Source organism: Pteronotus mesoamericanus, unplaced genomic scaffold (assembly GCF_021234165.1).
Source record: "Pteronotus mesoamericanus isolate MK-2021 breed Mesoamerican mustached bat unplaced genomic scaffold, CSHL_Meso_final scaffold_507, whole genome shotgun sequence".
Taxonomy (NCBI): Eukaryota; Metazoa; Chordata; class Mammalia; order Chiroptera; family Mormoopidae; genus Pteronotus; species Pteronotus mesoamericanus.
The window spans coordinates 8602392-8623372 of record NW_026555319.1 but is presented as its reverse complement, the minus strand read 5'-3'; the positions used below and the strand labels follow the sequence as shown (position 1 = coordinate 8623372).

General features: G+C 58.5%; 1 protein-coding gene across 1 annotated transcript in view; it reads left to right on the top strand.

The window, feature by feature from the left end:
• Window positions 1–20981, top strand: part of TESC (tescalcin) — a 41250-nt gene that overhangs the window by 16933 nt on the left and 3336 nt on the right. The window contains exons 2-6 of the mRNA XM_054594414.1: window positions 2149–2218; window positions 13873–13953; window positions 16375–16514; window positions 18099–18160; window positions 18257–18364. Of these exons, the coding sequence (XP_054450389.1) occupies window positions 2149–2218; window positions 13873–13953; window positions 16375–16514; window positions 18099–18160; window positions 18257–18364 (461 nt within the window). The remainder of the gene's footprint in view (window positions 1–2148; window positions 2219–13872; window positions 13954–16374; window positions 16515–18098; window positions 18161–18256; window positions 18365–20981) is intronic.

Genomic DNA, 20981 nt, shown 5'->3' with positions numbered 1-20981 from the left:
GCTAAAAAACTGGACTCGGCCTAAGCAGATTTGTCAAATAACTTGTGGTATGTTTTGCCAATTTAAAAAAGGATGATGCCTTGAAAAAGGGCAGTTTTATTTCTGGTCCGAAGTGACAGAGTGGAAAGATTCTGTGCTCGCCTCCTCACACGACCCCATCAGAGTGGCAACTAATAGAACAGCCACCCTTGAGAATGGCTTGACTAGCCAGGGAGAAGTCCTGTAACTAAGGATGCACAGAGGAAGCCGTGTGGAGCCCGGTAGGAGGCACAGAGATGCTAAACGGGCTGGTCCCCCACCCCCGTGTGGCAGTTAAGAATCCGGAGGGGTAGCTCAGCCGTGGAGGTCCCCACTGAGGAGCGAGGGGTCCCAGTCCCACACTCGGCCCCCCAGCCCAGGCCCAGGGGAAGAAGAGGCCCCATAACACTGGCTGGGAAAACCAGCAGGGGCTGAGCCCAGAGGGCTGCTGAGGTCCCAGGCGTTTCGCTTGGGGGGCTCACTCACTGACAGACACACGTGCTTGAGCTCCCACCCTGGGCAGCAGCTGGAGAGCCAGGGTCACATGGGGCAGAGCAGAATGGACCTGAGTCAGGGCGAGAGCTGCAGGGGCAGGTGTCGGGGGGCCCTCTCCCAGGAGGGACGCACAGGCAGGTGCCATTGTCCCTTTGTTGAGCACCCCCTGCCCCCACCCCCCGCCAATGGCAGGCTCAGGCAGACGCCATACCCGAGTCTCCATGGACCTGGCTAACACCCTTAAGCACCCTCTCCCACCCCCTGTGATTCCCTGAGACCCCACTCCACCCAGTTCAAGCCCTTGGCCCCAGCTGCTTGCAGCAGCTTTTTCTCACAAGCTCATGATGTGGACTTTCTTAAAGCACTCAAAGGTCCACAGACCCCACAAAAGCAATGGCTGGCCCCAGCGTGCCCTGTACCTCTTGCTAAGAGGCCCCAAGGCTGGTACCAGCAGTGCTGTGTCTCACCTTGCATGTAACTTCCATCAGGCGGCCCCAAACCCGCCTGGTGCTGTATCCAGTGCTGGCTTGGAACTCGGCTTCCACTGAGTGGCCCCAAGCCTGGACCAAGGGGGACAGGCGTCCGCTCACATCAGGGCCCCAAGCCTGGCACCGGGGGCAGCCAGCCTCAGTGCACAGCGTAGCCTCTCCCAAGCGCCACCAAGCCGCACAAGCGCCACCCAACCTCAGATCACTCTCTAGCACTCACCAGGCGGCCCCGACCTGAGCGAAAGCATCCACTGGGGCTGGTCTGCGCCCTGCACGTTTCTCACTACGGGTCTCCCAAGCAACTTCCAGCCGCAGCCCAAACCACTGCCCGCCTCCCCACTGCTCTCTTTAAATTGTTTTTTTTTTTTTTTCAATTACAGTTGGTTCAATATTGTATTAGCTTCAGGTGTACAGCAGAGTAGTGAGACATTTATGTAACTTACAAAGTGATCCCCTCGGTAAGTCTAGTGTCCACCTGACGCACACACCTGGTTGTTGCGATAGTATTGACTGTGTTCCTGGGGCCGTGCTTTATAGCTCCATGGCTGTGTTTATACCTGGGCGGTCTTATTTAACCCCTTCACCTTCTCCACCCAACCCCTGCCCCGGCCCCCACCCCCGCCTCAGCCCCCTGCTATTTGGCAGCTGTCAGTCTGTTCCCTGTATCTGCGAGTCTGCTGCTGTTTTGTATGTTTATTTTGTTTTTTAGATTCCCCATCTAAGTGAGATCCTGCGGTATTTGTCTTTGGTGCATTTCTCTGGGTACAGGACTACACAAAGGGCCTTTCTCAGCGAGGAAAGACCCATCTTCAAGGGCGGGAGAGGATAGGACCTCATAGGGGCTGGAGGAGAAAATGACCTGGGTCTCATTGTCCTGTCCCAGGAGCAGCTGCCATCAGAAATGGCTGTATTATTGCTAAGGGGGTTAGAACTGATGACCATGGAGCTGCACCACCGGGTGGGACACCCTGTGTTGACTCTCTCATCTGTTGCTGGGTTTTGCGTTGGGGGGAGGGGGCAGGAGTATGGAGGGAAGAGGGGGCCGGGGATGAGGCGGAAGAACAACCACAGCCTCCCTCTGGCTGCTCCGAGCCAGCGGTCAGCAGTGTCTCTCTCACTCTCTCATTTTCTTTTCTTCTCTTCGCAGTCTCATCAGACCAGATCGAGCAGCTCCATCGGAGGTTTAAGCAGCTGAGTGGAGACCAGCCCACCATTCGGTAAGGGCGGCAGTGGGTTTGGGCGCTGGCTCTTGGGGAACTTCTCTTTCCGTTTCTCTCTTTCCCGGGGCACCAGGGGACTCCGGAAGAGCCCCAGGATGCCTGTTTCCTGGAGTTATTTTCATCCTTCTGGTCCCTTCTAGAGAAGATGCTCTCCACTGGGAGGGAGAGAGACACACCTGTGTCTTTTGGGATCAGAAAAGTGTAACTTGAGTGAAGACAAGGGGAGGGACCAAGGAGCCAGCCAGCCACCCTGGCCTTTCCTGGACATCCTTGGAGCAGGCTTTTGGCTCCTGGTGCTTGGAATCCCAGGCACACATTGAGGGCCTGTGGAATCAGCCTCCTGCCCACTGTTGGGTGCAGCCCTGGTCTGGGGCTCAGGTGTTGTCTTGAAGTCCCATCTCTTGACTCTGCTTCCTCTGGGCTGTCAGTTCTAACCTTGGTTAAGGTGGTGGGCGGCAGCTCCCGATTTCTGTCGAGAGAAATTGCCGCCCTACGCTGCGCATTTTAACTTTTGTCTTTTCAAAGCTGTGTAGGTTATGTTTTTCATGAGGACCAATGCCTTGCACTGTGTCATCTTCTGGGACAGTGAGTTTAGTCTTTGATGGTGGTTGAGTTTTTGGAATAAGGTCAATGATAGATCCTATCAACAAGTCAATCTGAGTTGGTGAGGAAGCTTTGAGGTGAACCATAGCAACCAGAGTGTCCAGCATGCAGTGGATGCTCTTCTACCAGAAGCTTTCTAACAGGTAGGGTTTCCTAAACACTCAGGGTCTTAAGGTTACAGTATTGGAATTTTTAAGACACACCTTTTAACAATCCAGGAAAACTTCCTTCTTAATACACAGACTTAAAATTTCACTAAGCTTTATGGAAACTGATATGTAAATAGCTAAATTCTCTTGTTAATCCAGTGCACTGCATTCTCAAAGCACCCTTCTCCAGAGCTTAGACTCTGGTGGTCTCAAGGATCATGTGGCTTCCTGTCTCAAGTTGATTGTATCCAAGGCAGATGTAAAGACACGTCAGGACTTACACCTTTAATTCTCTATCTCACTCACTAAGCCCAGTGAAAGAGTGCAGAGCCCAGCAAAAGATCGCCTGTTTCTCATTGGCTCTCAATTGGGTCACATGACTGAGTCTGAGCCAATCACGATGGCTTGGGCCAGAAATGCAAATTATTTTTTCTCAGAGCTGTGAGGAGGTGGGTGGGGCTGGGTCATCTGCCAAGGGGAGGGCTAGTGGGCAGGGATTGAGGGGACAGAGGGGCGGGTGGGGGGGGGGAGTGGTTTCCCAGGGCAAGGCTAGCCTCCTGTGGCCATGGGCCGAGGGGTGGGTGCAGGGTGAGAACAGCTCTGTTGGGTGCCTTGAGGTCTAATGAGAAGTGACACTTTCGCATGCTGGACATTAGGACACGGGAATGTCAAGGCATCCTTCATTCCTTCAGAAGTTCATGGGCATGTTGTTGTGCCAGCCAGCGCCTGTGCTGGTGGACCCGACCGCCATGCGGCTTGCAGTGGGGGGCGGGGTGTCAAGGCCCCAGTCTCAAGATCGTCTTCAGCACACTGAAGCCCCAGCCCTGTCGCGAGCCAGCTTGGGGCTCTTGCTCTTCTGGGTCTGGGGCCATGGGTCTTGGCTGGTAAGAGATTCAGGTTCAAATCCCACATGTGTTTCCCTTTTCAGACCCGGGGGAGGCAGAGACAAAGTCCCAGACTTGGGAAGCCGATCATCTTTGACTCTTCAGTATCGCGGGCTGTGTGCCTGTGGGTCAGTTGCTTTGCTTCTCTGAGCCTGGCTCACCTGGGACGTGAGCATGCTCGTTTGGGTTGGATTTGAGCTTGAAAGATGAGCAGACGCATGCGAGTCGATTCCACTCTGAGCAGAGTTTGTTGGCATTTGGCAGAGGGGGCTGCCATTGTTCTACCCATTCATGTCCCTCCTTGAGATGCCCAAGCAGTGGTCATCTATGGCTGGGGTGGGAGTGGGGGGCAGAGCGCAGACGCTGTGGGAAGGGGAGGCTGCCATGCCATTGGCGGCCCCTCCCACTTAGAGTTTCTAGCATCTGAGTCCTGACTGTTGCCCAGCAGCCTCTCAGAGGCCTTTGCAAAGGCTTCCTGAAACCTTAAATTCTGTGCCACTTCTTTCCACCGAGTATGTGTGCTGAGGACCCAAGAACTTGCTAGAATGCAGGCTTGACTACAGCAGGCCTGGGGCGGGACCTGAGACTCTGCATTTCCAGCAAGCACGTGAGCACCAACCTCCTTGACTGCGCTGAGTCACGAGGCCTAGGGTGGCGAGCACAGTCCTGGAGCGAAGTAAGTGCTCAGCAAACGCAGCTTGGTGTCTGTCCCCCACCGCAGTGGAACGCCACCCGCTCTGCCGCCACCTGGCCTCGGCCGGCCGTCTGTCCGCCAGGCTTTCCCCGTCTCTGACTAAATCCAACACGTCTACTGCATCTTAGCAGGAAGGTCTGTCCCGGTTCCCCGTCCCCGGGCCTGGCCAGCACCCGGACAGGCTCTCAAGGCCCCCCCCCCCCTTTCCTCTGCAGCAGCCTCAGCATTTGTTGTTGTATCAGGCGCCGCAAACATCTGTTTCTGCTTCCCCGGCGGACAGTGAGCGCCAGTGTGTTCGCGGATCAGCGGGGAACCTTGCTAGAAAGCAGGTTTCGATTCAGCCTGGAATGGCACCTGGGACTCGGCATTGCTAGCAAGCGTGAGAGGGTTTTGGTTAGGCTGGCCTCACCCAGCACAGAGGCCGGCACCCAGCGGGCCCTCCAGGCCTGGAGGGATGGGGCCGCGCCCCCACAGGCACTGAGCAGCCCATCCCGGCTAGGCTCGTGCCACTCCCTCCTCACAGCCAGGCCACCCACCGGCCGTTTGCCCCTCCCCTGCAGGCTCACTCCCAGGGCCTCGGTGCATCGTCCTTTTCACACCTGCCTGTGCATGCAGACCCCCACAGTGTCTCCCTGGGCCCAGAGAGCAGCCCTGCTCCCCAGCCCTCAGGGGCTCCCCAGTGCCCTCAGGCACGTCCCTGCTCTTGAGCAGTGTCCTACACGGACTTCAGATATGGGCTTCTGCTCTGCTCAGGTCTTGGTGTGGCCACTGCCTCCTCCAGGAGACCCCTCCTACCGCGTGCACCCCACAGCCTCCTTCTGGGGGTGCCCCATCCCAGCGTTCTGAATTGTCACCGTCTCCCTTCCAGCCGCCATCCCTAACAGACTGCCAGCCCTTTGGGGAGCTGGAGCTAAGACTTTTTCCCTGGCCCTCGTGCGTGCTGGGGGCTTATAACAGAGTAGATGCCCTGGGAGTATTTGCCTGAATGAGTGAGTGAGTGAGTGAATGAATGGGCACAGAAGCGAGAAACGAGGGAGTGAGTATGAGCACTAGAAACTCCATTATAATTTATAAAGCTTGGTATGGATGAGACCCATCATAAAGAGTAAATACCCTCAGAGGGTTTACCGAGTGCCTGTGGAAGGGTTTATCTGGGGCTGGGCACAAATGGCCACAAATGCCAGCTATTGTTATTCAAGCACGCTTATGTGCTGTCTAGCTGGAGCCTGTTACTTCTGCCCTGTAAACCCTGGCAGGAAGTAGTGGTGGGGAGACCTGTTCTCCCCACGTGACAGGTGACTCAGAAGCCCACGTGTTGAGCTCAGGTCACACAGCTTGTAAATTGGAGGAGCTGGGATTTGATCCCAGTGCTGAGCTCTTGCAGCAAGGAAGCTGTGACTTGGCGAGTGACTTCTGAGGACCTGGGTCTCCCTGCTCTGCCATCTGGGACTGTCCACCCTTGACGTCCCGGGGTGAGGGGCCCATGGTTGTCACCGTGGCAGTCCCTGCTCCATAACTCACTGGCTGTGCTGGGAGGCTCCTGTGTGTGACGGCCCCGCCCACCTGCAGGAAGGAGGTGGACTGACCGCAGCATCTTATGCAAACAGGCCTGCAGGAAGGGCCTCCTCCCAGGCTTTCCCTTGCCTAACCCTAACCCGCTGCCCTCCACGCCCAAGAAGGGAGACCGGGCAGCTCTTCGGTTTCCTGGGCTTTCCTATCTTCCTGGGGCAGAGGAGGGAGCCGTGGGCTGCGACCTGGTAGCCAGCGCTGTTCCCAGTCTGCCAAGGGCTTCCTAGAGGACCTATGGCTAGGCCTTCAACCTCCCTGATCCCCGGGCATGTCCAGGGAGCCTGGGTTGTGTGGGGGTTTGGGAGCAGGGAAAGCATTTATTTCTTCAGTGTTTGCACACCTGTTGGTGGCAGCTGGCCAGGTGGGGACATTGAGAAAGGCGTTGACTGGGATCCCCCAGGGTGGCCCCCACACCCCGGTCTGTGAGAGGGTTGGGAAGCAGCTCCTCGCACCCTCCCCCAGGGGGTATCTGAAAACACTGAGTGCAAAAGGCCCATTAAAAGTGACCGTGCAAACCCACAGACTTTGTGCATACACAAGTAAGATTTGCAAGTTGCACTTAGAGCCTTCAGGAAGACTGGGTTTCAGAACTTGTGACTTCAATACATTGATTGTAGCTTTTAAAAAAATCAAACGAGGTAAAAGTGCCAAAATTGATTTTAATTCAAACCCACTGTTTCCTACCTATGTTCGGTGGTGCAACTGTAGAAAATAATGTAAGGACATGATTTTGCGGGGGGCAGGCAGTTTACCCCGAGGCCTTTAAAGCAGGGCATTGGGGCCCCACCCTGGGTTCCTTTCACAGCTTAGCACCTAATTTTTAAAAACTTCATAATGGTGCATTCTTTTTCTTCTTCTTTGGCCCCCCAAATCTGAATGCCCCCTGGCCACAAAACACTGAGTCCTGGGGCCTCGTGGCCTCGTGGTGGAATGCTTGAATAATGTCACCTGGCACATTCATTGAGCACCTACCATGCAAGGACTTCGGTTGGTCTCGTCCTAAAAGCTTTTCATCTGGCAAGGACAACCCTCCCCGAATAACCCATGAAAAGACACTGGTGGTAGACAATGAAGAAAATGCAACCATGGCATCTTGCACTTTTACTTTCAGTTGGGCCCTTTAACTGGCAACTGTCTTAAACAGCAACTTTTTACTTCCTGATAGCGCCCTGGCCGGCTCACCCACACCCAGAAATAGGCGCGGTGGAATCCTTCAGCCGTGGCGATGGGGGTCAGTCACGAGGGGCCTGATTAGGCAGAGCCATGGGACAAAAATATTTTTAGATTCGTTAAGCCACCAAACATGGAGTGATTCCTGGGATAAACGCAACCAGATGCACGTGGGGAAGGAGACGGACGTGGTGGTGTGGGGGAGCGGCACCCACATGCAGAGCAGCGTTCCTGGCCCCCCCCCATCCCCCGGCCAGGGAGCCAGACAAAGCCATCCCTTGAGGCTAAGGCCTGTTTTGCGTTCTTCGGCCCCGCTCAGCATTGCTTTACTGAGTCAGAGGCTCGCCCAGGCAGACCCCATAAATGGGAGCCCTGCTGCCGTTACTGAGTGCTAGTGTGTGCTGGGTGCAGGGCTGAATGCTCACGGGTGTGACCTTGAGGGTCTCAAGAACCCCCTGAAGTTTACATCATCACCCCACATTACAGAAACTGAGGCCAGCCCTGACCGGTGTGGCTCAGTGCATTGGGTGTTGTTCCACAAACTGAAATTTTTGTGAATTTTGAGAAATTGTGAGAACCATCACCAGTTCGATTCCTGGTCAGGGCACATGCCTGGGTTTCAGGCCGGGTCCGTAGTAGGGGGCGCGCGAGAGGCAACTGATCGATGTTTTTCTCCCTCTCTTTCGCCCTCCCCTCTCCTCTCTCTAAAAATAAATAATTTTTTGGTTTAAAGAAACAGAGGCCAGAGAGGGTACAGTCTCCCAGCAGAGCTGGCTGACTGACAGAATACCCAGAGCTCCAATCCACTATGATCCCATCACTTTTCTCCAAATTAACTCACTTTTTAACTGAGTCACTTTGCTTTTAACTTGTCAAATAACCAAAAGTTTACTGTTTTCTTAGAATTGCTCACAGCAGTGGAAGCGCTGAGGCCGTTTCGCTGTCAGCATTTAGTGTATCTCAGGAGTTAACGAGCCTTCCCTCTGAAGCCTCAGCTAGGACGATGCCCATTGGTTAAAAGGGAAACCCCACCGTCCCTTGGACAGCTGCCCAGGAAGCAGCAGGCGGCCGGCGGCGCCGCTCACGGCTGCTCGGGCCACGGGCGGGCAGGTGCGAGTGGGAGCTGCCAGTCACTTTGGTGTGAAAGGGTGCCTAGGTGTCCCCGAAGCAGGAAGACGCTTTCTAAATGGTCTTAGGTTTATTAGTGAGAACGTGCATAAACTTTCTCTTTTTTCTGTCTACAGAGGTTCTTTCCCCAGGATCCATCCTGACTCAGTTCTTGCTCCCCAAAGCACTGCACTGCGGGCCTTCCACGGCCGGTTCTAGTGCTGGAGGTGCTGTGGCGAGCGAAAGGGGGGCTCCCCCCGCCCCTGAGGGGGCTCCTGTTAGGGATGCGGGCTTGGGAGGACCAGGGCCGTGACTCCCACAGATGTGAGTCCATTCTACTTTGTGATGAAGAAGACCAGGCAGAGAGGTGCGCCCCTGGGGACGCCCGAGCAGATCGTGTGTGTGATCGTGAAGGGGCCTCAGAGGTGGGGGGCCCGTTGGAGCTGGGAGCAGAGTGGGGAGAGGGAGCTGGGTGTGGAGGGCATGGAGCTCTAGGCAGAGGGGACCTCAAGTTCAAAGGCAGAGGGATGGGGCCCAGCTTTGTCAGCCTGAGTAGTGAGAGGACAACTGGCGAGTTGGGGGCAGGTCACAGAGGGTTGTCTTGACCGTGGCAAGGACCCAAAATGAAGACTCATTCGCAGCTTGTACCTTGGGCTGGGACATCTCCGAGCAAGACTCATGAAGCAATGGCCCGTCCACTGGACATCCCCGTCCCACACTTCCTGTGTCCCCAAGCAAGCCGCCCACCGTCCTCCCAGAAGTCCCATTCAGGCCACCTGGGCTATGGCAGCAGCCTCCTCCCCGGACCCCCAGCTTCTGTCCTTAGTGCCCCAACTGTGGCATAGACATGCAGTCACATTGGGGGCCTATTAAAATGGCACATCTCTGCGGAAAACGTTCCATCCGCCAAAAAATGATAATAAGCCAGAGCCACGGAGGCCCCTGTGTGTACGCAGGTTCCTGTTCGATGGGCCACCTCCTGTGTGGCCGCTTCCTCCCAAACCCACTCCCAATGTGACAACCAAAAACGCTTCCGGACATCGCCGGGTGTCCTCCAGGGTTGTGGACCCGCCTCCTTCGGGTCTCTGCTCCTGAGTCACCTTCGCCACAAGGTTGCCCCACGGAGACTTTCACCGGCTCTCTCTGGTCTGTCCCTGTGCAGTTTGCCTGCCAAGTGCTTGTCGCTGCCGGCGACGCCCAGGTTCCGTCTCTGCGGCGTCCCCACTTCAGTCTCGGGGGGCACATCTGTGCCCTGGCCGCTGCCGACGCCAGCGCCAGAGCAGCCGGAATCCTTCTCATTCCCACTGTCCTAGTTCAGGGACAGGTGCTGAGAGGCGGGCCGGGTCCGGCATGGGGCAGTTTCAGGAGAAGGGGAGAAAGTGCGTGACCCAGCTTTTGAAAAAGACATTGGCCTTGGGGCAAGGGGGCCAGGGCGTTTTGCTGACTGCATCTTCTGTGCAAAGGCAGGTGGATGGAGAACCACACTGTGCGGTCAGGGAATCCCCAGCCCTGGAATCAGGGGCCAGCGCTTCCCACAGTAACAGGCACCTGGACCCCCTGGGGATTGTGGGAATAGGCAGGTTTTGTGGCAGCAGGTCTGGGGTGGCCAACACTCTGCCTTTCTCACAGGCTCCCAGGGGACATCGGTGCTGCTGGTCCAGGGACGGCACTGTGAGGGGCTCGCTGTCACCTGGGAAGACGGGTGGATGCTAAATGAGGTGCGGTCCCTCCCTCACGGCCAGTGGGGGTCCTGGGATTCCTGCTGTTTATACTGCATGGCCCGGTGTGGGAACTGTCAAAGGCTAACCAGTGAGTACAGGGAGGGGCCGAGACAGGCAGCAAGGAGGGAAGCCCCTTAGTGCTTCAGGGACTGACAGCGGAGGTCGCGGAGGCCGGGCTTCCCGGCTGAGAGCAGGGCCTTGCTGCGCCCTCGGCTCTGGGGTCAGGAAGCCCTGGTGGTGGCCGGGCCTCCCCAGACCTCAAACCCGCAGGAGGACTTGGCAGTTGCGCTGAGCCTCAAAGCCACCGGAAACTGATGCACACCACGGGGCTTGAATAGGATCCAGCCAGCCCTCAGTGGTGCTTCTAAGCTCCCCCTTCCTTCCCTCATGGGCTGGGCGCTGGCCTTGCCCTGTTTCTGGGTCCCGAGTACATAGCGAGTGAGGGAGTGCACGGTCGGAGCCGGGCTTGGAGCTCTCCTGCTAGCTGTGTGGCCGCAGCTTAGTCACGGCACCTCTCTGGGCCTTGTTTTCTTGCCCCTAAAACGGGGAGGCATGTAGCAGAGCCGGGCATGGAGAACGCTCTTGGGATGCCAGGGGGAAACTAGACCCCGGGCTCCAGCCCCCGGGGGAGGCGCGAAGCTGCGTGCCCTGGCGTCCTTCTGGGTCAGCCGCCCCTGCTGGTCACTGGGCAGCTCTGGCCCAGAGCAAGGACCTGTTCCCAGGCGAAGTAGAGCCGGTTCCATGACTCAGACGCCTGCAGCCAAGCTGGTCCAACCTGCGCAGAGGGCACCTGGGGGCGAGCAGGGAGGAGGGAAAGTAAGACCGAAACCAGCATTTATGGGGCGTGGAGCTGTTGTTAGCCTTTCCCAGGGTCTGGGTGCAAGGCCGGTGCCCAACTTGTTGAAAGGGGAGGTTGGCAATAGTAAATGGGGTGGGGGAGTCCCTGAGGGCAAACAACCCTGACGCTCTGGGGGAACTGCCCCGCCAGGGCTGCCGTGGGCTGCCCAGGTCTGTCCGTCCGTCCGTATCCTCCTTAGCAGTAGGAAGTCTCTTCACCTCTCTGCCTCAGTTTCTCCATTGTTGAAATGGAGATAAGCTCCTCCCTTATGAGATAATAACATAAAGCTCTTGGAGCTGTAGCTGGCCCTTTGGGAGTACAGAGGCGTTGAGCTGCTGTCCATACCATTACTAGTATCATTACAATCCTTACTCTCATTATTTTAAAATTAAGAGCTCACTGTGTGTCTGTCAGGCCGTATACTTTGCGCCTCACGTGCATTTCTCCATTTAGCCATCTCATCAACCCCGTGATACTGCCTGGTGGTCCCGCCGTCTCCGTTTTACAGAGGAGAGACCGCAGCTCGGAGACATGGCTGTGACTGGCCTGCGTCCAGGTGCCTGGTGGGGCAGGGCCCGGACCAGCCCTGAGCTGTGCTTGACTTCACATCCCCTCTGACGTGGGAGGTGCTAGTTTTGCACCCATTTCACAGATGAGAAATGGGGGCTCCGAGAGTCAGTAGATGACTGTGGTGAGGAGGAGGTGGGATTCTTCCAGAGTGCGGTGCTCACAGGGCCCTAGCAAGAAAGGGAGCCAAAGCAGCCACACTTCCAGGGCAGCTGCGCGGGCCTGCTGATGCCCAGCACCTGCCTCGCCCCCTCTGCACTCAGCGCGAGGTCAGGCCTCCTTTTGTGGTTGACTTTCTTTCCTCGATGCACAGCCTGGCTCCATGAGGTCCTTCCTACCTCCGTCCTCTCTCCCCCCGCTCTCTTCCCCGGCAGCAGATCCCTGGAATGAGCTATCAGAGGAGCTGTGTGCTGAGATACAATTCACATAAATGTTAGCTTAGAACATTCTCATCTCCCCCAAAAGGTGTGCCGTATTTATGAGCCGTCACCCCCAACTCCCCAGCCCTTGGCAACCGCCGATCTGCTTTCTGTCTCTGTGGGTTTCCCTGCTGCGGTCGTGGCCTGTGGGCGGAGCCGCATAGTATGCGACCTTCGGTGTCTGGCCCCTCTCACTCAGTGCCATGTTTCCGAGGTTCGCCTGCTTCGCAGCGCGTGCCGGCACCGCATTCCTTTTCATGGTTCAGTAGCACTTCCCTTTGCTCCAGGCCGGCAGTCCTGGGTCTCCCCCTTCCTCAGCACTGGATATCCAGGAACCTAAGACGTCAGCATCCACTGATGCCAGGCTCCTGAGTGTGCCCAGACACTGAACGCTGGCCACGCCGGAAGCGCCGCGTAGGGGACGGGAGCCGTGCGGGGGTGCAGAGGACAGAGGTTGTCCGGGCCTAGGGCCAGGTTCTTACTGCACGAGGGGGCAGAGGGGCCAGCATGTGTTTAGGGAACCTCTCGACTGTCACAGTGCATATCTTCTGCGTGAGCGGCACGTCCTCCTTCCCAGCCTCGCTTTCTTCTCGTTTTGAGTCCTGAGTCCAATGAATAACCTTCGCCTGGCCATTCTGGTTTCAAGTGGCTGACATCCTCACCCCCCACCCCCGGGGCCTGTCCCCCGTTCCCTGGAGTACTGGCCTGTGTCCTGGGTCTCTTCCAAGGCTACTGCCCATTAAAGTCCATGGAGCAGGGGTGAGGGGAAAGGGGAGGTGGACAGGAAGCAGATCCCGAGAACAAAGGCGGCCTTGTGTGGGAAGGTCAGGTACGTGAGGGACTTACTGCCTCCGCGCCCACAAATCCACTGCTTGAGAACCCTGAGACACCTGTGCCCAGCGACAGGGCAGCTGTGTTTGCCTGATTCACCCTCTCCTGTCCCAAGTCAGCATCTTTTTATTTTTTGCCAGCTTTACCGAAACACAACTCACATAGCCTTCAAGTCACCCCTTAAAAGGTCCAGTCCCCTGGATTTCGTGTCTTCACAGAGCTGTACGTACGGCACACAGTCAAGCTTTAGACACTTGGTCCGCCCTGAAAGAAAGCCGGGTCCCGACCAGGCATGCCCGATCGCCTGCAGCGCCCCAGCCCGGGAGACCAATAGTCTGCTTCCCGTGTCCGTGGAGTTGCCTGTTCCGGACGTGCTATAGAAAGGGAATCAGACCCTTCGTGGTCTTCAGTGTCTGGGTTCTTTTACTTAGCATCATGTTCTCAAGTTTCATCTGTGTTGCAAAATATATCCCTATTTCATTCCTTTTTAGGGCTGAATCATACTCCATTGTGTGGATGGACCCGCGTTTTATTTATCCAAGTACCTGTTAACAGACGTCTGGGTGTTTCCGCCTTATGGCTGTTAGGAATAATGTTGCTGCGAACATCCAGGCACATGTTTTTATGTGAACACACATTCTCATTTCCCTTGGGTGCCAGAGACCACGGAGTGAAATTGCAAGGTCAGGTGGCACCCTGACATCTCACACCCCGAGAACCTGCCAGACTGTTTTTTCTGAACCTCCAAGCCAGCACCCTGCTGCTCTGACCCCACAGTGGCCCAAGTAGGGTCCCCCTACCTGGGGGTACATGGGCCTCAAGTGTCTCGAAGCTCTTGGAATGGCATGCGGTTCTTACATCCCTTTATTTCCCTGGAGGCGAAAGTCCAGGACGTTTATTGGATTCCCCAGCGCATCTTTGAGCCTCAGTTCCTCCCTGTTCCTGCCGGTCCGGGTGTTAGAGGATGCGACAGATCAGTGTAGCATGTTCTAGTCCTATCCCTGACTTACTCTTGAGGGCCCTGCTAAGTGGTGACATGCCCTATGACATTGCTTTCTTTCTCCCTCTTTTCCCGGTGCATGTCCTTCCTGGAACCCAGCAAGGAGAACTTCAACAATGTCCCTGACCTGGAGCTCAACCCGATCCGATCCAAAATCGTCCGTGCCTTCTTTGACAACAGGTGGGCCCTTTTCCTGGAGCCACCCAGTGGCAGGTGACCTTGTCCTTGGGGGAATATTTTGCCCTGGTAACGTCTCACAGCCCCCGTGTGCTCAGAACAGGCTCCGCGCTGATGCGGAGGAGAGGGGGCGCTGTGCTGGGTAGGAGCTCTGAGCCCGGGGTGGGTCAGGCAGTTCTGGATTCGTCGCTGGGTGACATTGGGCAGCTCACTCAGCTCCTCTAGGCCTCCGTATTACTTAGCTATGGCTGCATAACAAATTAGCCCTAAACTTAGCAGTCTAAAGCAATGAGTATGTATTATCTCACCAGTTCTGTGGGTCAGGGATCTGGGTGCACACGAGCTGAGTTCTCAGGCTCAGAGTCAGCTGGGGCTGCAGGGGTTGCGGGCACACAGGGAGAACGTGCAGAAAGGGGAAGGAAGGGAACGGCCATAAGGTGGGTGAGGACTTCCCCAATCTGCTGCAAGTTACACGGACTTGAACTGCTCAGCTCTGGTTGTGCCTGGGCTGTGGGGCCTGAGCAAGACGCTGAGCCTCCTGAGCCTCGCCTGCTCATAGCGCAGGGGAGTGGGGAGTCCACAGGCGGCCCCAGAAGATGCAGAGGCCTTCCTCCAGGGCCCTGGCTGTGGGCGCCCCACTTAGGACATGGGGGCGGAGAGCAGGTGCGGCTGGCTCCAGGGGCTGGGTCTGCGTTTCCTCGCCCTCTGCACTCTCACGGCCTTTGGAGACCATGACATTGGCTCGCGTGGACCTCCCAGGGACACTAAGATGGCGGAGCAGTCTGCCTCTGACTCCCTGAGAGGGACACACGGCCTGCCTCTCCCGACGCTGAGAGGCGCCTCTGAGGAGCCTGGTGACTCCCGGGGCTGTTTTTATATCCTATGACTTAGGTCCGTGCCCCTGGCAGGAACTCTGAGATGACGGAGGCTGTCGGGAGGAGCAGCAGGCAGCTTTGTAAGAGAGAAGACCTAAGGGGGGGACTGAGAAAACTCTCAAAGACTGAGCGCCCTGCGTTTGGGGGAAGACCTCCTCGTCTCACCTCAGATTTGTAGTTTTCACCATCCACCTTCCGTGTTCCAGGCTGGGGATCCAGCTCTTGCTGGAAAATCTCCTGGCATTGGAAAGCTGGGACTCGCAAGATATGTAAACTGTGACACGCGGAGCCCACTTCTGGGTCAGTTAGTGTCTGAAAGAGAGTAAGTGGTCCCCAAAGAGAGAAGCACAGACAGTTCCTTTTAAACTGAGGGACAGTCGTGAGCCAGGTGGAACCCAAGCAAAGTTGGAGCACTAACCCGTAACTGTTAGCTGTCCCGGGCCAGCGGGAGACGTGTCCCTTTGCGAGGATGCCCAGTAAGAGCAGGGGACCCTCCCCGCCCTTCCGATGGCCGCCGGACTGTGGCTGTTGAAGTCAGTCCGTGGTGAGGGCTTGGTGGCCAGGGGTCAGGAGCCTGTGTTTGGTTGAAACCAACCCCAAAGCTGTTGTCTCAAGACCCACGCTGGCCTGGGACCGGCCCGGGTGTTGCCACGCACGTTTGCGGCGGACCCCCTGTGTGCCAGGCGCTGTGCAGGGCGCAGGGCAGACCCAGCGTCACGTGCGCCCTGAGCCCACCCCGAACGCCAGTCCTTTCTTGCCCCTTAAGAAAAGCTCATCTATAGGGACAGCCTCAAACCCGCCCTGACTTATTTTAAAAAACCTGAAATCATCGGTGAACTTTGCGTTTGGGTAGTAAACGGGTTACTCGGGGCTGCCGATTGGTTCAGTGGCGCTTCAGCCAGCCGCCAGGGAGCGGGAGTCGGCACGCGTTTTCTGTAAAAGGCCGGGGACAAATATTTTAGGCTCTGTCACAGCTGCTCAACTCAGCCTTCATAGCACAAATGCTGCCACAGACGATATGTAAAGGAATTGGGCATGGCTGTATGCCAATAAAACTTTATTTATGGACACTGAAATTTGAATTTCATGTAATTTTCACTTGTCGTGAAATGCTGCTATTCCTTCAGATTTTTTTCCCCCAAATATTCTTTCAGCCATTTCAGAATGTAAAAACCCTTCTTGGTTCATGGGCTGTACAGAAACAGGCAGCCCGTGGGCTGCAGTTTGCCGATCCCCGATCTAAAGGGAAAGGGTCAGGGGGTGGGTCTGGGGGAGTCCTGCTCTGTGCCTCGGTTTCCCCACGCGGGAGTGCCCACGCCTGCACAGCCAGGCAGCCTGCACCCAGCCCCCGGCGGTGAGCTCTGGGAGGACCTCACAGGGGATCGGCTGAACCTCCCGGCACCCCCGTGCCCCCACCAGCAGGTTGCTGGGAAACAGCACCCAAGGCTAGGACAGCCATGGAGGGGGAGGTGTCATCCCGCAGAGCCGAGTTCTCTGAGCTGTTGGTCATTTTTAATTCATTTCTATCATGCCCTCGCTGCTCCCACAGGAACCTGCGCAAGGGGCCCAGCGGCCTGGCCGACGAGATCAACTTCGAGGACTTTCTGACCATTATGGCGTACTTCCGGCCCATCGACATCACCATGGACGAGGAGCAGGTGCAGCTGTGCCGGAAAGAGAAGCTGCGATGTGCGTGCCCCTCCGCATTCTGCATGGGGGTGGGGGGTGTGGCGAGTGGGCGGGGAGGTTGGACCCAGCTGCCCCGCCTGCGGCAGGTGCCAGGTGTGTCTGTCCCCTGTAGTTGCCCTGTGGCGGCGGCCTCCTGAACACCCCTCAGTAGCTGGAGGTTCCTGGGAACAGAAGAGGTTGTGGATGAGAAAAGAGCAAGGCCCTTGGTTCAAACAGACCGAGGTTCCAATCCGGTCTCTTCCCCTGGGCGGCCGTGTGACCTTGAGCCTGAGTGTGGGGATCTGATGGTGAAGCCCGGCTGGTTGGAGGCTCGTTGAGACGACACAGGCAGTGTCCTTGGCCCTCGGGAGGGGTCCCCTCAAAGTGTGTTTCTTCCCCACCCACGCGCGGCCGTGGTGTGCGGGCTCACAGGACGGTCCCTGCGGGGCCGCGGGTGATCTGCCCGGAGGAGCCTCCGCCGTCCCAGGCTGTGGAGAGTGCTTGGCTGTGGTCCAGGCCAGCCAGCGGCAGAAGGGGCCCAGGTGGCCCGTGTCACGTGTCCCTTCCCCGTGGACTTTCCCATGACTCTGACATCCTTCTCTACCTTCCCACCCCCAACAGACTGGCCAGCGGGAAAAGGGACACGGCGGGGCTAGGCCGTGTTTAGCTCTGGATGGGGGATGTGCGGGCTGGTGGGAGCTGCCGGGTGGGGTGTCCCGAGGTGGGGTGTCCCAAGGTGGGGTGTCTGTGGCCTCCAGGTGAAGGGAGGGCCAGGTCTGGGCTCACAGGGGCTGCGCGATCAGATGAACTTGGGTCCAAGCCCCTGGTCTCCCCTCCCTTAACAGGGTGGCCGTGGGCAAACACCTTAACCTCCTGGAGCCTCAACAGCCCAGTCTGAGAAATGGGCTCGGGGCAGCCCTGGCCTCGTGGGTTCCTGTGAGGACGAGAGGAAAGGATGTTTGACCAGGGCCTCTGGTCAGCGCTGGACAAATGCCAGTGCAGGGGCCTTCGTGAGCCTGAGGCCGAGCCCAGACGGCGAGAGGTCCCCTCCCCTTCAGCTCCTGGCCTCCGTGGGCAGCGGGGTGCCGAGTCATGGCAGCAAAGGAACAAAGCGGATGTCCCCGTGGGGGAGGGGCCCCAACACCCCCACGCCCTTAGGGGGCAGCCCAGCTCAGCCAGGGCCGAGAAGATGGCTGCCCTCCGGGCTCCGCCAGGAACACCACCGTAAAGTAACCCTGACTTGTCTTCATGGCAGCGATCCTGCCGCATGGCCCACGCGCAGCGTGCCAGGCAGCCAGGGGCCCTCGCCCGCCGCTGCCCCTCACCGAGCCTCTGCAGCGCCATGAAGGGGAGGCGCGGCCGCCATCTTACAGATGGGGAAACCGGGGCTCAGAGGAGTGGGGTCCCTTGCCCAAGGTCACCCACCAGGAAGTGGCCACTCTGCCCCGTGGCCTTTGCCCTTGACCATACCTATGGCTTTCACATTTAGTTTCACTATTGGGGACTTCTGCTCAGTTTGCAGTAGATACAGGAGCCGGGAAGGTTCAGGGAGCTGGGCTCCCCTCCTGCCCCCCTGACTGAGCCCCCCCACTGCCCTCCCCCCAGTTCTGTTCCACATGTATGACTCGGACAGCGACGGCCGCATCACCCTGGAAGAATATCGAAATGTAAAGTATGCCCCTTGCCCGGCCAGGGCTCCCGGCGCCCCCCGCCCCGCAGCCCGGGTGGAGGCCCACGGTCCCCTGTCTCTGCCCGGCCGGCAGGTGGTGGAGGAGCTGCTCTCGGGGAACCCACACATCGAGAAGGAGTCGGCCCGTTCCATCGCCGACGGGGCCATGATGGAGGCGGCCAGCGTCTGCGTGGGGCAGATGGTGAGTGCCCTCCTGCCCCTGCGGGCTTCTGCCAGGCTCTGCTGCTAACTGCTCTCCCAGCCGGCGTGGGGCTTTCCCAGCGTCAGGGGACCCGCCAGAGGGGGGGCCCCACCCTGGAGAGCTGGGCCAGGCAGGCAGGACCAGGAGGGCGCCCTGTAGACCAGCGGTGTGGCCTCTGGGCCCAGGGCTGGCGCCGGCACCATGCAGGTCAGCGCTTTACTGAGCGTGTTTACCAGTGAGTGGCTCCGGAGGGGCCGGGGCCTTGAGGCAGGGATCCGCAGGGAGCTCCCTTGTGGGCCACCTGGTCAGGGGTCCTGAGGAGCTAAGGTGGGGTGGCGGGGGGAGCGGTTACCAAAACAGAGGAGAGGGGCTTGGCCTTCAGAGCCTGTGGGCTGTGCAGGGGAAAGGCCCCGGCGGCCCTGGAGGGATGCAGAGGCACGTGCCTGGCCACCTGCCCTGCCGTGGCCAGGGCCCCGCACAGCTGCGGGCGGGGGCGCTGGGGGCGAGCAGCACCCCGCGGGCACAAGAGCAGGGCTGGGCACGCCTGCAGGCTTGCCAGGGTCACACTGGCATGGAAATGGTCGGGTCGTTTCTCAGGACTGTGCCGGGCAGGCCTGCAATGAGCGTGGGCAGGTCAGGCCAGGGTCTCCCCACCCAGCGCTGCTGATGCGTGGGCCTGGGAGCCGTCTGCTGGGGCGTCCTGGGCGCTGCGGGGTGTTGAGCATCATCCCTGGCCTCCGCCCGCCTGATGCCAGCCGCACCTTCTGGGCGTGACCCCCAAAAATGCCTCTAGATGTTTCCCGGTGTCCCTAGGGGGAGGGGTCGAATCGTCGCCAGGGAAGAACCATTGAATATGGGGGTCACAGTGGTCAGTGGTGACTGGAACTTTGACCGCGTGAGCTATCACCGCCAGCTCTGTCGTCAGACATGTGGAGATACCTGTGGGTCCCCCCAGGAGGCTCCAGGAGGACCAGGGCGCCCATACACACCCCTCCCTCAGGGTGACCACACAGCGAGCGTACACAGCCGCCGTGCTAGGTCCTTCACAGAAAGCCATTTTATCAACTTTCAACCTTGTTTTTACTGGTGGGGAAATTGAGGCTTAGGGACAGTGATCTTTACTGTGCTTACCCTTGTGGGGCTGGGCCAGTGGCCCTGAGCCCCCAGGGACCTCCCGGCCGGCACGGGCCCGTCTCGATGGACTTTGTGCCCTGGGTTTCGGCGGTCCCACTAGCACCGTCCCCTCTCTGTTCCTGTGTATGAAAGCAGCTGCCGCTTTTGACACCTTTATGGCTGTGGGCTCACCACAGCCTGTGGGGCGGGGGGGTTCCAGCTGGGATCTGCGATCTGTGTCCCCGCCTGTCACCAGGGCTGCAGCAGGCCCAGATGTGCCCCGGGGCGGGGGCTGCGGGCGTTTCGTCAGCCCGTGTTCTGTCTGTCTGCGGCTCGGGCCCAGGGGAGGCCGCTGTCCTCGGTGAAACCGCCCCACTCAGCAGATCCACCGCCGCGGAAGGGCTGCCGACCTCGGTGGGGAGCGTGGGGGTCCCCGCTGGCTGGTCGCGCCAAACCCCCATTTGATTTAATTACACTCGTCTTTAAATTGCTCCCCATCTCTCTCTAGCCTCAGGTGGCGACGCTTTTCTTAATTTGCCGGAGTGGGATCGTGGGCAGCTGGCAGCTGTGCCGGCATCGTGTGCGCCGCCTCCCAGGCGGGGGGCCCGTCGGGGCTGGTGTGGCCGGCTTCCCGGCCGCGTGTCCTCAGCGGCTGTCTGTACTGGCGGGCCCCCTCTGCATTGTGGGAATATTTCCTTGCGTCCTCGTGGGCCAGAGAAACAGATGGGCCGTGTGCACGCACGGGTGAGGGGCAGCCACGTCGGTTCAGCACCGTTGGCCTCCGCGGACGCGTGTGTCTTCGCACAGGCTTCCAGCGCCTGCTGTTGACCAGGTGGTGATTTCCTTCCAGAGTGTTCTCTCCGGAGAGGCTTCCAGTGGCTTGTTGGGGGGAGTTGCTCAGCTGGGGCCTCAGCCTGGAGTGTGTCCCAGAACCCCTGTGCCCTCCTTCCTTCCAAGGGTGCCACCCTCCAGCCTTGAGCTCAGGCCCAGGGGCCTTGTCTACAGGTGGCTCTCCTTGTGCCCTGGAGACCTGGGGTTGCTGCAGGGAGAGGACGGCCACTTCTCCCTGTGCCCGTGGGCAGGCAGGGCCCTCGGGACAGGGCTGGCCCAGGCGTTGGAGAACTCGTTGCGTTTATAACATTTAAAAATATATGTCCATTTGTCTTCTGTACTTTAAACGTACAGTGGAGAAACCACAGAGTAGAGGATCCGGTCACACGTGTGGAGGCCACGCCTCCGGGCCTCTGTGTCCCTCAGTGGCCGTACCTGTAAGATGGGGGTGGGAGCAGAGCTCACCGTGGGAGGCTGCTGTGAGGTCTGCAGCAGCCAGTGGTGCTGTGCCGCATTTGAAAGGCACTGGGGACCGCGTCTGGCGGGTGGGCGCCCTTAGAGCGCACCCGCTGCTCTTTCCTTAAAAAACACCCAGGAACAGCTTCTAGGGAGAAACCGAGGGAGAAGTCTCTCCACGACCTTCCCCCTCAACCCGGGCCCGCTCCCTGAAAGG